The 18,397-nt window shown below is 23.3% G+C and overlaps 1 protein-coding gene across 1 annotated transcript; it reads left to right on the top strand.

The window, feature by feature from the left end:
• On the top strand, positions 1–17,544 carry SRAE_1000323900 (Zinc finger protein 2; the record flags this gene model as incomplete). Its single annotated transcript, XM_024650406.1, has 11 exons — positions 1–792; positions 1,859–1,980; positions 3,153–3,394; positions 4,866–5,003; positions 6,180–6,266; positions 7,830–8,251; positions 8,391–8,666; positions 13,596–13,964; positions 14,097–14,418; positions 14,496–16,117; positions 16,192–17,544. 11 exons carry the CDS (start codon positions 1–3, stop codon positions 17,542–17,544), a joined length of 5,745 nt encoding a protein of 1,914 aa, XP_024504187.1.
• Positions 17,545–18,397: the final 853 nt, after the last annotated feature.

Here is an 18,397-nt window from a genome sequence, read left to right as displayed (position 1 = left end):
ATGAATTTGTCTAAATCTTCTGATCAATCAAATACAGGGAATCATTATAACTTTCATAATAATCCTAATGATATAATGCAACAATTATTAACAGAACCATATTCAATGTTATTGAATGGTGATTTTACACAGATGTTTAGTAATGCTTCTAATAATTCTATTATAATGTCAACACCAAGTAGTAGGAATTCTTCAAAAACATTAAAATGTCCAAAATGTAATTGGCATTACAAGTATCAGGAAACATTAGAAATACATATGAAAGAGAAACATTCTGAAATTGATGTAGATTGTCTTTATTGTACTCTTAATTCACCACATCCAAAATTAGCTAGAGGAGAAAGTTATAGTTGTGGTTATAAACCATATCGTTGTGAGATATGTAAATATTCAACAACAACAAAAGGTAATTTATCAATACATATGCAATCTGATAAACATCTTCATGCTGTTCAAGAAATTCCTATAAATAATTTAAATATGAATAATAATAATTCTGGAAATCATAATTCATTAAATTCACTATTATGTTCAACAACACCAAATATTGATAATGATCCTTTATCTGTAACGGAAAATAATTTTCAATGCTTAATTTGTGGTAATTTTTCATCTACCTCTATAACGAAAATGCTTCGCCATATAGAGGAGGATCGTTCCGGTACAACTGTAGGTGATATAAATGTAATTGGTGGACTATATCAATGTAATTTATGCCCTTACTCAACTAATCTCAAGGCTAATTTTCAATTACATACAAGAACTGATAAACATCTTCAAAGAGTGCAAATAGTAAGTTTTTTTTTTTTTTTTAATATATATGAAAAAAAAAAAAAATTTCCTTAAAACTAATGAGTATTAAATTTATATATTCGATTAAATATTAAATGATATTATTATTTAAATGAAAGAAGAGATCTTTTTGTTAAGTGTTATTTAAAATTTAATTGATATATTTATGATATATAATAGTTTTCGTCAAAATTATCTAGAATTCTTGACATAAGCAGATATCCATATAAATATAGTTAAGTTAACTGGATAATTTTTAGAACTAAAAATAACAATTATACCATTAAACATATTAGTGTTTTATATATTTATGAAAGGTTAATTCAATATACATCAATTAGAAAAGATAAGATATCTTGAGATATAGAGGAGAAAACTAACTAATACTATCTACAAGACACGCAATTTTGAAAAGTCATCGTTTTATATCTATTATATATGTATATATATATATAATATTGTAGTAAATATATAATTTTATTATTATTATAAATACGAAGAATTTTAGATCAAATAGAAAAAATTTTTTTTTTTTTCATTTACTTACTTTCATTAAAGTTTCTTCTTGTTTAATAGTAAGCACTTATTATTTCTATCTGTCCCCTTAAAATGTTATCTTTGTGTTAAGGTGTTGAACACATGTGTGACCTTATTTGCATACTCAGTTCCGGTTTTTTCTTTTATTAACACTTTTCTTATTAGGGTGAGATATTTAAATTAATCAGGTGCGTGGTACGGTAAATATTGCAAATTAATAAGAATAAAAATGATATGACTATATATATATATATATTTTATAAATGTATGTATATTATTTTTGAGTGCCTTGCTTTTGAAAGAAAAGAAAAGAACTCCTAGGGTAAAATGAAAATAGTCTTTTAGTGTTTTCTTAATAAATATATAAGCATAACTAAAATTGATGATGAAAGTAAATCAGATTAATATTATTAATAAATAAATTAACTCAGTATGAGTTTTGGGTTATATTAAGAAAACGTTGTCATCAACAATAATAATCAAATGAAAATTATTTTATTATTTAATAAATAACACAAAAATATTTTAGGTAAATCATATGCGTGAAAGCAACCAGCAATTTGTGTTGGGGCCATCAACATTATCTTCTTTAAACACCATCAAAAGCACCGTCCAAGTAAGGTGTCGTTGTTGTCAAGAATTATTTTCATCGTAAGTTTAACAACAAATATTTGTCTAATCACTTTATGGAACATTAATTAAAATCATAAACATCGCATAGAGGTAATTAAACTTTTCTGATGTCTGATTTTATTAAGGATATTGAGTTTCTAAACATGTTATTTAAATAAGTATAAATAAAACTTTTTATATCTTGATTAATAATTTAACTCTAAATATATTCTTGAGATATAATAATAATAATAATATATTTATATATATATTAATATGTATATTAATAATAATATATATAATAAATATATACTATATATATATATATTTATCTATACTATATATATAATATAATATATTTATATTATAAATAATGTAGGAGGAATAAAAAAGATTAATTTATTATATTATTATTTAATAATATAAATAATTTTTCATATTATTTATTATAATACAACTATTAATAACATACATATATATTATTTTTTTTTTTTTAATATACTCTCAATTACTCAATCTTTAAAAATATTTTCTTTTCATGATATCTATTAAATGATAATCATTCTTATATCATCTTGAAAATCCTCTTACATAACCAATTGAAATATTTATTAAATTAACTTTTTAACACTCTCTCCTACATAAACATTTATATTAATAAGTTTATCCTTTATTTATAAACATAGTACATTAATGACAGATTTCTAAAAATTTGTTGATCTAATATATTTTTATATTAATGTTTGTTAAAAATATCATTACATAATTGTGGTTAAATAATGTAATGAAGTAAATGGGACTTTAGTGTATAATGTTTTCATGATTTATTATTTATATTAATGAAAAGATTTTTATTTATGAGGTGGTAAGGGAGAGAAAAGGATGAAATATTTTTGTATTAAAATAGCATTTCATTTTGTATATTATCATTATTATTATTATTATTATTATTATATTATTATTATTATTATTAATATAAAGATTTTATTGTTCTTTTAAAAGGAGTCCTTTATTTTATTAGCAAATTGATATATAAATTTGGCTCTTGATTAATGATATGTTAATTTAATGGTTTTTTTTTTTTGATAAGAAAAACTTAATAACACATTTTCTTTTTTAACTATCTTATTCCAACTCATTCTAATGTTTTTCATTTTATAAAAAAAATTTTTTTTCTTTTTTTTTTATAAAAATTTTTAATTTCTTTTTAGTTCTTCTGCTTTCAAGGAACATACAGAGGGACAAAATCATCAAAGTAGATTAAATATGTTAGTTAATTCAAGTTCCTCAAATACTTCAACAACATCATCAAGAACAAATCTAGGTGATCAACGTTCCTCATCCTCCTCATCAAATTCTTCTGATGGTCAGGTAAATGGAAGAAAATGTAATGAAATTTTGAAGAAATGCAAGTATTGTAACTTTACAACTAATAATGAGCATGAACAAATAGGTATGTTTAATAATTGTAACGTCATTTGTTGACATATATATTGTTCAAAAATACTATATATATTACAAAATCATCCAAATGACAATTTCTATTCAATGTTTTCTACACCTATTAATTTTAAAAACTTCATAATAGTATAAAAACATGAAATCTATTAATTTCATCACCTTAGCCTCATCATATACTTCTATCTATCACTATTATACAAAACAATTTGAAGATTATTCATTTTGGGTGATTGGTTATGAAAAGAAATAATAACAATCCAATTCATTTCCTTTTTATTCTTTTTCTAAATATATTTAATATATTATAAAGATATATATATATATAAAATATATATAAAAATTTAATACTATACATATAGAATATATATAAACTTTAATTTTTTTTTAGTTACCTTTTTCCTATGCCTATTTAAGGTTTTTTTTTTTTTTAATAAAAAAAGATATACGTTATATTATATATTTTATATTTTTAAATTTAATCCCCTTATATTCTATATAATATCTTCTTTGGTAGACAACAACTATATTTAAAAAATTTATTTATATATATATAAATATATATATATATCTATAACTGCTTTATGTCTTAGAATATTTCAATATTTTGTTATCATTACACCCATTTACTTAAGGTTGCCTCTCCTTATTATTATTTGAAGTATTAAAAATAAGGAGGGGTGAAATTGAGAATATTTATGGATGTGTATACATGCTTCAAAATTTACTATAAAACTTGAGTTAAATAATGGAGAGTTTTTAGAAGAAAGATAAAAATTGACGGTTTAGGAGAAACATTAAAGCATTAAATAAAAGAAAATATTTTAAATTATTCTTATTGTTACTAAGTTTTTCTTTTCATGTGCAAATTGTCCCGACACATATTTAGAGGAAGTAAAAAGAAAATTAAGCATTGTTATCATCTAAGTTCACACCTTAGAAAAGAAAATTAATTATTACAGTAATGGGTAAATTAAATGGGTTAGCCAATAATAATTGAGGCATATTTGAGTCGCTCTTTACTTTAACTAAGTATATAATTCTAATTGCTTTTTGAGTCAGCGTCAAGAACACATATATTATTTATATTTATATATATATATATAATATATATATATTATATATATATATATATCTTTCAATATTATATTGTCTATGATTGTCGAGAAAAGGTGTTAAGAAAAGAGGTTGAAGAATAGGCCAAGATATTAAACAAGTCTTGATATAAGTGACAAATTATATGATTAATTCCCTACAACCTCAAAAATTTTGTCTTTGTATGGGTATTGTAAAAGGTGGTAGAAGACAAGAGTCTGGTACCTCTTATTATAAATATTCAATCATTTCATTATTAATTTTGCACTCTCAATGTAAACAAACTTCATGATCAATTACTTTTGAGTCATTTATTTGTTTAACTTTAATATATTTATCTTTATTTCTTTAAAAATAATTTTAAATTACAGAGCATATTTCTAATCATTCTCATATTTTTGATCTAACTAATACTGGCACAAAAAATAGTATGAAGATAACAACGGCAGAGGCGCCACCTTGTCAGTCAACTAACTTAGAAATTAGTGATGATGGTAATGAAGGAAACGGTAAGTTTTTGATTTCTTTTAAAGATTATACACAGTATGGGATAAAAAAAAAATTTTGTTTTATAAAACAAGATTTTGTATAACATTGATATATTACAACATTATATGTAAAGAAGAGTAAAGATAATGGTGATTTATATGAAAAATATTGAAGTTTTAGGAAAAGATTATTTTTCAATAATCTCACACAATACTTTTATTCCCTCATTCCACTTCATTACAATCCCAAACCAACCCTTTACAATTTAGTAGTTATCATATTTAGTTAAGTTATAAATTTAAAATATTAACCAATTTAAAGTTTTGATATAGTATAGTTAGAAAATAACTATTTTCTCAATTGACAATATATAAATTTCTATATCTTAACATATAAAGTTTTAAATTCATTGTTCTTATCAAATATAACTTTTCTTTCAAAACATTTAAGTAATCAACTTTCTTTGTATCTATCTTCTCATTAGCTTTATCCATTGCTGATATTTATCCTTTAACTTGCACATCTATCCTCTGGAGGACTATTTAACCCAGTTCACTTTGGGTCCAATAAAGTTATCACACATTTTGTCTTAAATATGCTTAAACAAATTTAGAAGATACCAAGTTGAGATGCAGATATATATATATATTATAAATATATAAGAAAAAGTTTGACTCATTTGAAGGAACATTAAAATATCAAAAGATACCATGTTGTGGTTTATTTATTTGAACAGGATGAAGTTAAAAATTAAAATAGTCATTTCCTTTTTACCAAAACTATATTTAGAGTATAAAACTAATCATTCAATGACTCTTCTAAGTCTATTCAAAAAGTCAAGACTTAAGCTTATTACGTAAACCATCTAAATTTCTATCCCAACAACTTTATCTTCCATTTTATTATTTAAATACATTTGTCTTAAAAGGCATTCCAAATATTATTAATTACAAGGAGCAGAAGTTGTCCTTCAAAATTAATACCTCACTAGGAGGAGGCTCATTATGCTAATCAGCTTTTTGATTTACATCTATATTTTATATACATTAACAATAAGAGAGTGATCCAATTTACTTTAAAAGTAAAAAAAAAAAAAGATACTTACTCAATTCCATAATATTCATCTTTTCTTTTATTTATTTACATAAACGAATAATAAATAACTTTTTATTATTATTTTACAGCTGTCTTTTCAGGTGAAGATTCATTCTCAAATGATTTGTCCATGAAGTTATTACCAAAAGATTCCCGATTACTTTGTCCAGAGTGTATCTTCTCAACAGGTATGTTATCCCAAACTTTTAAAAAAACAAAACTATAAAATTATAGAAAAAAAAAAATAAAAAATTAATTGTAATGATTAAAACTTAATTATAAATTTTATGGTTTAACTATATAATAGTGTGTGTCACCTTGTGAAGGCATATGTCGGCATTATATTTATATATAATATATTTATATATATATATATAATATTATTATCCATAATAGAAAATGAATAAAGATCTTCTTTTCTTTATATAAAACATTATGATCAATTAAATATCTTTATTACCATTCCATTTGTCTTTCATTATCAATCCATTTTGAATCCCTCATTTGATATTTCCTTTCACAAACAAAACTAGCGGTGACCCTTTTTATCTCCCCATATCATATACTTGCCTACACTTTTTTGGACCCCATATTTTATTACCTCTCCTAACATGTAATCTTTCATCATATTTGCTTTCAGTAATTACCATTACATTATAATAACAATGCTTTGATTCAATTGACTTTTAATTGAAAATGATGCCCTTTCCATTTTTATTTTTATATATATATCTCTATTTCAATTATATAAAGAGAGGGAGAAAATTGATGGAGATGACAATATAAATAGGATTAATTTTAAACTTTATTAATAATTTAAATTTCAATCATCTCCCTATTATATACTTTTTTTTATAACAATCAATTTTTATAATTTCTATCATCAACTTTTAATATATTTTTATTATTTAATTACTTTTTATTATTTGATTAAAAAAGAAGAAAAAAAAATAAAGAAATTATTTTTATATAAGAAAACAAACAAAATTTCTTTGATGTTCCTCATTATATTTTTACTTCAAATTGTCCCGTTTTTAGAAAATTTTATTTATATATGCATATATATATATATATATGTACGTATTATATAAATATATATATATCTATCAATCTATCTATCTATTTTTCATTTCACAATACGTTACCATTCTTGAAGTAGAAAAGAAAATGAGAATATTTAGTTGATAAAAAAAAAAAAGTACATGATAGAGATTTATATTTTGGTTAGATTGTAAAAAAAACTAAGCACATTAAGATTTGGAAAAATATTAGATGAAGGGACCACTATGGAGACAAAACTACTACATTTATATGTATATATATTTATATTTAAATATAAAATTTAAAGCTCATTTTAAAGTTGTTGGTAGATAGTGGTTGTAGTGATGTTAGATGATAGAGGAGAGAGGGGCATATACATACACCTAACACTTTGCCTTTGTTAAATGATTCGGCTAATTGTGTAATTAGTTAAGCAATGAAATGAAGTATACGGTAGAAGACAGATATAGACATATATATTAGGAAATTATGTTTCTTCGTGTGTAACTATCTTTGTTGATGGTGACAGATTTAAATGTTATCAAAAAATTGTCCTTAATTTTATATTACTAGCAGTAAAAGACAACTGGATTTAACTATCATTATTTTATTATCATATCTAATCCATCTCACTAATTTGTAACAAACATCTTTCAAAATAATAGAATAAAAAAGAAAATTGTATTAATAAATAAATAAATTTATTTTAGAATCTCCAGCATCCTACCAAGCCCACATCTCATCTAATCAGCATTTGGAGGAAGACAAACAATTATTAGAATATTTTTTGAAGGGTGAAAAGTTAGATAGGGTGGAAGTAGTTGCTCGAAGTCAATATAAGCATTGTTGTTCTAACTGTCAATTAGCTTTTAAACAAGAATCAGATTTAAATATACATAAAATTGAACATTTATTTAATGTTCAATATCCATGTAATAAGTGTTCAGAGGTTTTTGACACTAAAGTTATTTTGGAAGATCACATTTCAAATACCCATTTTTATTGCGAACTTTGTGGTATCAATTTTGAGGAGAAACATCAATTGTCAACCCACCATCAATCTCTATCTCATTTGGAGAGGGCCAAAAAGATGTTAGAAGAAAAAAGTTCTAATTTTTCTTTGTCTGACGAGGTAAGAAAAAAAAAAATAAAATAAAAAAAGAAAAAAAAAAAGAAAGGCACATACATATAAGAATTATATATTCATTCTTTTTTTGACTATATATATATATATATATATATATTTTTTTTTTTATTTATAATTATTTTAGGTTAAACAAGCTTTATCTAAAACTCCACCTTCTTGTGAAGAAGATTCTTTACCAAATACAAGTAACTATAGATGTAATATTTGTAATATATCTTATGCTAGTCCATCAGCATTAGATGCTCATTTAAATTCATTATCTCATCAATTACAATTAAATAGACTTCCGGAAATGGTTTCAAATGGTGAAGTTTGTCCTGACCTTCAATTATATACAACACCAGAATCTAATAATGATAACAATTGTAAATCCATTGGGCAAACTCTTTTAAATGAAAAGGTAAGGATTGTTTTAATTAAAAATATTTTAACACTTATTAAGTTATAAAATTATTATTATTATAATAATAATAATTATTAAAATGAATAGTTAAGTACCTATCAATTGCATTTTTGTTTTGTATATTTAAAAAGACTCGACCTTGTAGAAGAATCTAACTATTTTTATACCTCCTTTTCATGACTCTTCTTAAATCAACTTTTCTCTTTAATCCTATTAAGCTTTAAAATTTAATTCATCACACTATGACTAAAACTTATAATACTTTAATATTTATTAGCGCCTCCCATTATTATTATTTAGGCAACTTTAACCATATATATAAGTCATAACTTTAGGATAGTTAGTGATGTTTAGAATTATCAAAATATATATAAAATATATATATATTTATATATATACGTATGTGTATGTATATACATACATATATATATTATTTGACTGATTTTGTCTTCACTCTTTTCAAAACAGGGTAAATTATCATAACAATTGTTGTTAGTAATAAAGTAAAGTCTTTTTTATTAATATCTAATAATATGATAGGATTGTTATACTCTCCTACAAATACATATATATATACATATATATACATATTATATATTAATATATGGTATCATCTCTAATCTAACTATTAATGTTAAGCGAACCATCTCAAACTCATTCTTCTAAAAAGGCACCCGCCTTTTATCACTAAATTAATAATCAAATAATTTACATTAACTTTTTATGCAATAACAATAATGATGTGTATAGATAAAAGGCACTCCCATTTCGACTCATAATTTATGAGTGTAAGTTGGTCCTATTAAATATATTAAATATTGTAATAATATTAATAATAATAATTTTCCACCTCAAAATCATTCATTCAAATTCTCCTTCCATGACCTTTTTATTTTTATTTAAAGCTTGTTTCTTTCTCTTATCATATTATCCATTAAAATCATTGCTTTTTCTTCTATCAATTAAACTTTAAAATCATCTTATAATTATATTACTTATTAATGTTTTCAGTCATCCTTTGAACAATTATTTTTATTAAAAAGCAATCACAAGAATATATTAGATTTATATTATTATTATTGTTATTATTAATAAATATTATATATATATATATATATGTATTAATGTATATGTATATATATATTATATAAAATTTAGTCACCAAAAAAAAAAGATCCCAACCTTTTAATCATGCTAAATACTTTAATAAAAATCTCTCTTTAATAATGTCAACAAAAGCCTATATCATTTAAATATTAAACAACTAAAATATTTATAGAAAATATTATCATTATTTTAATATTAAGCAATCATCATCATCATTCTTTCCTCCTAACTTTCCTCTCCATCTAACAGTATTAAAATAAAATTCTAATATCACAATTTAACAAAATAGTATTAATGATTATCAATGTTTAATACAAATTTTGGTTTATTGAGGTGATATTAAATATACAAAAGGTACCAGTATTTTATTATTGTCGCGATCACCTTTGCCTCAATTCAACTCATTACTTTAAATATGAGCATTTTACATTCGTTTACCTTTTTATAATTTTGTAATATCAAAATTAAACATCTCAATCATGTCTTATTACTATAGTTTCTTTAGTTAAATGCCTATATCAAATTACCTTAATCAAATTATTTCATGCTTCATAACTTTTTCATTCACAGTTTAATTTTACTAATTTTATATTTTATATATTTTTTTTTTTGCCTTCATCTTACCTCTATCCACTTATAAAAGTTAAACATTATATATATATATTTTTATATATATATATTTTTTTTACCTTACTAGGAAAATTATCCTTGCCTCTTCTTACATATGTGTTATTTTTATTCTCCTCTCAATAATCTTCATAATTTGCTTTTCACTCATTGTGTATATAAAATTTCAATCAACAAGTGGAATTGGTTGTAATTTATAATTAGTTGTATTATTATTATTATATAATATAATATAATAATAATAATAATAATAATATAATGCAATTAATAATTATGTATAAAATTTATGATGATTATTTATTAATCAAAAATTTTTGTAAAAAGCATTCAGGTACATTATTTATGTATAAAATATAAATTTTTGTTTGTGTCATTTCACAATTTAATATTATATTATATAAATCAAAACTTTGCCATTTAATTTTCTATACAAAGATTGTTCCTTTTATTAATTTTATTGAGAGTTGATTATGTAAATTAATTCATTCTATTAGTGAAAAAGAATTGTATTGTTAATATTTATTAATAGGGATGCCATTATATCTTTATTAATATTCATGAATAAATTTTATAATAAATTGGATTTTTTTTTTTATTAATTTTATTCTATTCTTTAATTGTTAGGGGTACTTAGGACAGCTAACTGTCTGTAAAGTATTAATTTCTAATTCTATATCTTACTTTTTAGACCCACCTTTCTCAATTAACAATGTCAATAATGAGAATGGAAATATAATATTTTTTTTTATTAATAAATAGGAAGTGTCCATTAAATTAGGAAATAATATAATTATTATGTATTCTATTTTTTTTTCTTATATATATATATTAAAATTTTTTAGTTATATTCTTTGAACATGTTTATATCGTTCCGAAATCGTGCCTAATTTTGAAATTGCTCACCCATCCTCAACCTTTTTTTTTAATGTCAAATTATCCTATGTGTTCAATTAATGTGTCTTGTTATTCCAACGGCAATGATTAAGTTCTTTTTTTTTTTTTTTCCTTCTTCTTCCCCCTCCCCCCCTTCATTCCTTCATACTTTTCTTTTCATCATTTAATTTCTTTAATTACACAACCACATATATAATATATATTGAAATAATCATCAATAGACACCGCTTTAAACATCATAATTATTTAAAGAATTAGTCTTTATATTATCAAAAAGACTTTATAAATGTATATTGTGGAAGTTTACCCTAACATTGGAAAAACTTTTTTTGATTTTTGACAATATAAACTTTGTATTAAATGCTAAATTATACATATATATACAGAAAATAGTCTGTGGCGTTGTGGGGTAGTTGACGACACCAAACGACGACACTCATTATCACTTGCCTTTTTATTATATTTATGTTTAAAATTTATTCATTTTATCATTAGTTTGTCATTAGCACTCGTTACATTATGATTGTCTATTTATATGGAGGTCTATAGTTTTGTTTTTGGAAAATGAAAGTAAATTTATAACTTGAATGAAAAGATTAAGAGAGTTGTAATGATGATGATGGTAGTTTGGATTGAATAGAATTATTTATTTCAAAGTATATAATTTATAAATTAAAAAGAAAAGATCATGTTGATTAGTCTTTTATATTTTTGTTTTTAATTAACACATTCTTTTATGTTGATGATTAAATGAAAATTGGCAAATAGTCTTTTTTATTATTTATTTTTTTTTTACCTCATGATTCAATATAGAATAAGAATATATATACATATATATATATATATATATATCATTATTGTTGTTATTGGAATGACAACAACTCCTCTGATAACCATATGTTATTTATCTTTTTTTTATATATATTTTTTTTTCATTCTTCTTTTGTATTGTTACAATTAAACAATTTACGAGATCCTTTAATCAAAAATTTTTCTTTTCATTGTACTGAGAATGTTTACTTGTACTCTCATTATTTTATACCATTATCTCACGATTATCAATCTACAACCAAATAAACTCTTAGCATTTATTTCTTATTAAATATTCAATTTCACGAATATTACCTTATTTCATTGTATCTTTTCCATCTGGCATATTTATATATATATATTTGACAAAAATTTAAAATTTCACCTTAATGAATTATAATAATTGTAATTAGAAATTAGAGGTTTGTTTATTTAAGCACAAGGTCATCCCACAATACCTCAATCTTCTTTAAAGCCCCTTTAAGTAATGATTTTGTATTCATATATATATATATTTATATACATATATATATATAAATTTTTATTTATACGTAGATGTAGAATGTATAAATATATATCACATCTATATTTGAGGGTATGTGTAAGGGAACCAATTTCATCAAATCAGGATGTATTTTATAATGTATTGGTTATGATAATGACTTTGCCGACTAATTAAAATTCCCATTACGATCATAAAACTTTACTAGCAGTTTAGAGATAGACACTTTATATATGGAAAAGGAGAAATAATTGATATTATGTTAACATGATGGTAATTATTAGTTAAAAATCATCTATCGTTATACTCTCAACTAAATAGCTAATAATTGCTCCTCCTCCTACTAAAATTAACCTTCATTTAAATTTCAAAATATATCTATAATGCTATTTGAGGTAATTTATTTTTATAAAAAAAAAAAAAAAAAGCAGGAGCAGCTGTCAGAAGTGAGTAGGGAGAAAAAGAGAGATAGTATCCTAATTAAGTTTCATTCAATAAAAAAATTAGGAAGGCATACCATAAAAATTTTTTTTTTTTTCCTTCTGTCTTTTTTTCTTTAATTTTAATATAATAAGCTTCATAATTATATCTACCTCTATTTCTTCTTGATTATTAGGTTGTTTTTTATTTTTTTAATTTTATTATTTTTTTTTTTCACTATATATTTAATTTTTCCATTAAAGGTAAAAAAATTTAGAATTTAAATAATTCACTGTTATATTATCTATAATTACCGCTCCCCAATTTGAATGATGTTGTCCTCTTTCATTATTCTCCTTGTCTATATATTTACACATCAACTGTAATTATTTGATTGGGGGAACAATTAAAACAAGCAAAAATGATTAGTTGTTGGGTTGATATGATAGAAATGATAGGTAGTTTTAGTTGGTAGCACACAGCTTGATAATCGTTTATTTTTTTTAATTACCTTCATTTATTTTCCTCCTAAAATATTTATTTATTTTTTTTTTCTATATTTCTAGGCCTTCGCCTCAATGGTTATTGAGCATCAACAACAACAACAAAACGCTTTTGCCATGTTTAACATGCTTGGAGGTTTTAATTCAATTGTTAATAATAATGGGGGAACAGTTCCAAAAACTTCAACCCATACATCAGGAGAAAATTCATCACAGTCAATGACAACAGGAGTAGATTTTGTTAAAATGTTAGATCAATTTGGTTTAGAAACCATTCTTTCTCATCTTAATTTTACTTGTGATTTAAATATCCTCCGAACAAAAATAGCTCGATTGTCAAAAGAAACAGTAGGTGATATTTGTCAGGTTAGATGTGATATATGTCAAAATGAATTTTCTTCATTACTATCTTTAAAAATTCATTATCAACAGGTATGTTTAAATTATTTAATAATAAACTTTTGTTACTTTTTAAAAATATTTATTTTATATATATAATATGTATTATAAATTATATTAATATTGTGAGAATATAAAATTTTATAATTTGATATTTTTCTTTAGATTCATTCAACAGACATTCCCACATCTGTAATAGAAAATTTTACGGAAAAACTTAAATTTAATTTAGAATTATTGGAAGATAAAGAAAATAGTCAAGAAGGACAGGAGGTTATTGGACAAAGTAGTACTCCTACATCACCATCTAATGTAAATTTAAAAAGAAAAGTTTCTCAATCACCTGGTGGTGAGATGAATCAAAATGAAGGTAATGTTAAAAGAAGTAAAGATGATAGTTGTAAAAAAGTGTGTAGTGATAATTTATCTCAAAACTCTAGCACTAGTAGTAGCCCTAATCCAGAGCATAATAAAAATGATAGTATTGGTATGTTTTTTTTTTTTTTTTGTTGTCTCTCTTTAAATTTATCATATAAATATATTTATTTATTTTACTATATTTAGATGAGAGTAATGTAAATGTAGGAAATGCAAATTCATTAAATATGGATATAAATACACAAATGAATATGATGCAAATGCTTGTTGGTATGCCATGTTTTAATACACAATTTTTTAACATGATAAATAATCAAGATATATCAACAAATTCTTTATTATCATCAAATCCACTTGCCCCATCAACATCATCATTAGGAAATTCATTAAATTCATTTGTTGGTTTATCAAATGCTGGTGCATGTTCACCTCAAAAAAGAGCTAGAACTAGAATTTCAGATGATCAATTAAAAGTTTTAAGACAATATTTTGATATAAATAATAGTCCATCAGAGGCACAAATTAAAGATATGAGTATTAAAACATCATTACCAGAAAAAGTAATAAAACATTGGTTTAGAAATACATTATTTAAAGAAAGACAACGTGATAAAGATTCTCCATATAACTTTAGTGTACCACCACAAGTTAGTATTGATTTAGATACTTATGAAAAAACTGGTGAAGCAAAAATAGTATCATTAAAAGATGATAATAATTTAATTAATACTCCTACAAATGTTGAGGATGACGATGAGGAGGAATCCTTACCAACCAATGAGGAAAAAGCTAGTAATAATAAAGGAATAGAGACTAATCTTAAATCTTCTGTTTCTCTAAAACCAAAAAGTATTAATAATTTATCTAGTACAAATAATACTACTACTACAACAACTACTTCATTATCTTCACCCTTATCTGCTAACAATTTACCAGTTAATGTACCTTCCCAACTACCAAATAAAAGTAATAATAATAGTAATAGTAATAGTGGTGGTAGTAATGGTGGTGGTAATAATAATATCTCAAATACTGGTACACCATTATCTAATAATATATTGGAAGCTTATGCCAACAATCCATTTGTCACAGCAGCAATGAATCCATTTGCTTTATTTTTCCAAAATTCATTACGTAATCCTAATGATTTATTACCAGGTTTAAATACATTTAATGTACCATCTGGAAATATGAATTCACCCTCAACGGGTAATGTTAATAGTAGTCTGAATTCTACTGCTTCTATGGTAATGACAAGTGCCTCTGGAAGGCGAGCAAATAGAACACGATTTACTGATCATCAATTAAGAACATTACAAAATTTTTTTGAAAGACAAGCTTATCCAAAAGATGATGATCTAGAGATGTTATCTAAAAAATTACAATTATCTCCTCGTGTTATTGTTGTATGGTTTCAGAATGCCCGTCAAAAAGCCAGAAAAATATATGAATCTCATCCTGGTGGTGATAATGCAGAAAGATTTGTCCGAACACCAGGTTGTAATTTTCAATGTAAAAGATGTGACTTAGTATTTCAAAGGTATTATGAATTAATACAACATCAACAAAAAGTTTGCTATAAAGGTGATAGGCAAGCATTAAAAAGTGATAATAAAAGTGTTGAAGAAGGTTTAAGTGAGGAGGATAGAGCTGAAATTAGTAATTTAGATAATATTTTTAGTATAACTAATTCTGAAAATAATGATATTAAAAAAATATCAAATAATAATATTGGTGGAATTCTACCAGATGAATTATTAAAAATTTTTACTAAAGATAAAAAAGATAATGATGGAATGTTAAAATTTGTAAGTTTTAATTTATTAATTATTTGTAATTATTAATATTAATTAATTATTGTTTATCAATTAATTAATTTTAGTGCAAAAATAAAGAGAAAGAATCTCTTTTTAGAAAAAGATGTCCTTCATGTTCTACAATATTTACATCTAAAGAACAATTATTAAACCATATTACTACTTCACATGCAGACCAGCCTCATATGTTTTTACTATTAAATGTAGACTTATTACCAGATGTAGTAAGTGAAGAGAATGATGAAACGATGACTGTCAATAACCCTACTTCTCTAACAACTGACCCATTAGCATTCTTATCAACTTTTCCACTTAATCTAGCATCTCTGGGTAATGTTCAAAGTAATAATGAAGGTAATAATAGTGAAGGTGATGATAGTACTATCGAATATTCACTAGGAAATTCTGTATCTCCAGCATCGTATAATAGGTCTCCACGTGATAGTTCTGTACAAAGAAATTCACCAAATAGTATTGTAAATAATTCAAAAAGATTTCGTACACATTTAACACCACAACAAGTTCATGTCATGAAATGCATTTTTAATGAATATAAAACACCATCAATGCCTGAATGTGAAATAATGGGAAGTCATATAGGATTACATAAACGTGTCGTACAAGTATGGTTTCAAAATGCTCGTGCCAAAGAAAGAAAAAGTAGAAATAATGCAGATGATGGAAATATTAATTTTCTTAACAGTAATCTTAATAGATGTGATTTATGTAATGTAAATTTTAATCAATCAAATACCAGTTTACAAGATCATATTTTTACAAAAGAACATATACAGAAAATTAAATCTACTTGTGATGAAAGTAGTAATAATGATGGTAATAATTCTAGTAATGATTTTCCACAATTTAATAATTTATTAGAAAATCTTCAATCTAAACAAAGTAGTAGTGGTGTTGTTAAAAAACAAATTGGTGGTTTAAATTTTGATGCTTCAACATTTTCAATGAATTTTATGAATAGTATTAGTGGTACACAATTACCAAATGTTTTTTGTGATCCTAATATTTTTGGTACACCTATTGATATGTTACAAGTTTCAAAATCAGTTGTTAAACAAATTAAAGAAAGTATTAGTAATGGTTTGTCTTCAACAACATTTACCCAAGATGGTTTACCATTCTCCTCTCTTGAATCAGTAATATCTTCTCAAGATTTTAAAGTTTGCAAATCACTTGATATTGAAGTTGGTTGGGCATGCCCAAAATGTACAAATGTTTTTCAATCTGAAGCATACCTTAAAAATCATCAATCAATATTATGCCAAGGGTGTACAGATGTATTTAAATTAATTCAAACCCATATTGAGTGTATTCCCTGTGACTTAAAATTTGGTCCACAAGCTGAATATAAAATTCATTGTGATAGTAGTAGTCATATAGGGAATAGAAGTAAATACTAAGAAAAAAAAAATATCTAATAATTGTGATGTTATATGTGATAATACGGCGCCAATGTTGATCTCAATTGACATACTATTGGTAATATGGAATGTTTTTATAGAAATTTGCTATTGCCTTCTTCATACTTTATAATTCTCTTCTCTCTCTCTTTTTTTACAACATTCAATATATATATATATATTTTTTTTTTGTAATATTTATGAAATACTTTCTACACACTTCTTATAATTAGTATACTTTTCCTTATATTGATTCAAATAATTTTGAGCTTAATTAGCATAACGGCTAAATAATATATTTATTCTTTCAAAAACTCTTATTTTTTAGAGTACAAAATTTTTTTTTATATTTTAATTTCTCTTAATTCACAAGTACAAAGTTATGTATAAATATACACAATAATCAAACTAATAATAATTATTTTATCATAACAGCTTTATAAAAATTATTTTATATAAATATATATAAATATATATATAATATTAACAACATTTGTTGTAACGGTAGAAAATTGAAATCTGGTGAAATTACTTTTTTATTTCTTTTATTAATATTATATTTTTTTTTTTTACATATTAACATGTATTTCATAAGATGTTTTATAAATAAATTTCTTAATATATTTTTTTTGTCAAATTATTATTACTATAATTATTTTTTTTCTTTACTACATAAATAAAAAGAAAATAAAACTTTTTTTTTTTTAAATAAAAAAAAACTATAAAAATTGGCTTTTATCGTTTCCTCTTTTAACATAACAAGACTATTATTAATCAATGTTAACAATCCTTTTCCTCCTAAATAAACATTTAAGCATTTATAAAATTTATTTGATTTCAAAAGTCTTTAAAT

Source organism: Strongyloides ratti (genome assembly GCF_001040885.1).
Source record: "Strongyloides ratti genome assembly S_ratti_ED321, chromosome : 1".
In the NCBI taxonomy this organism is placed as follows: Eukaryota; Metazoa; Nematoda; class Chromadorea; order Rhabditida; family Strongyloididae; genus Strongyloides; species Strongyloides ratti.
The sequence above is the reverse complement of the archived record's forward strand: the minus strand, read 5'-3'. Positions and strand labels throughout refer to the sequence as shown.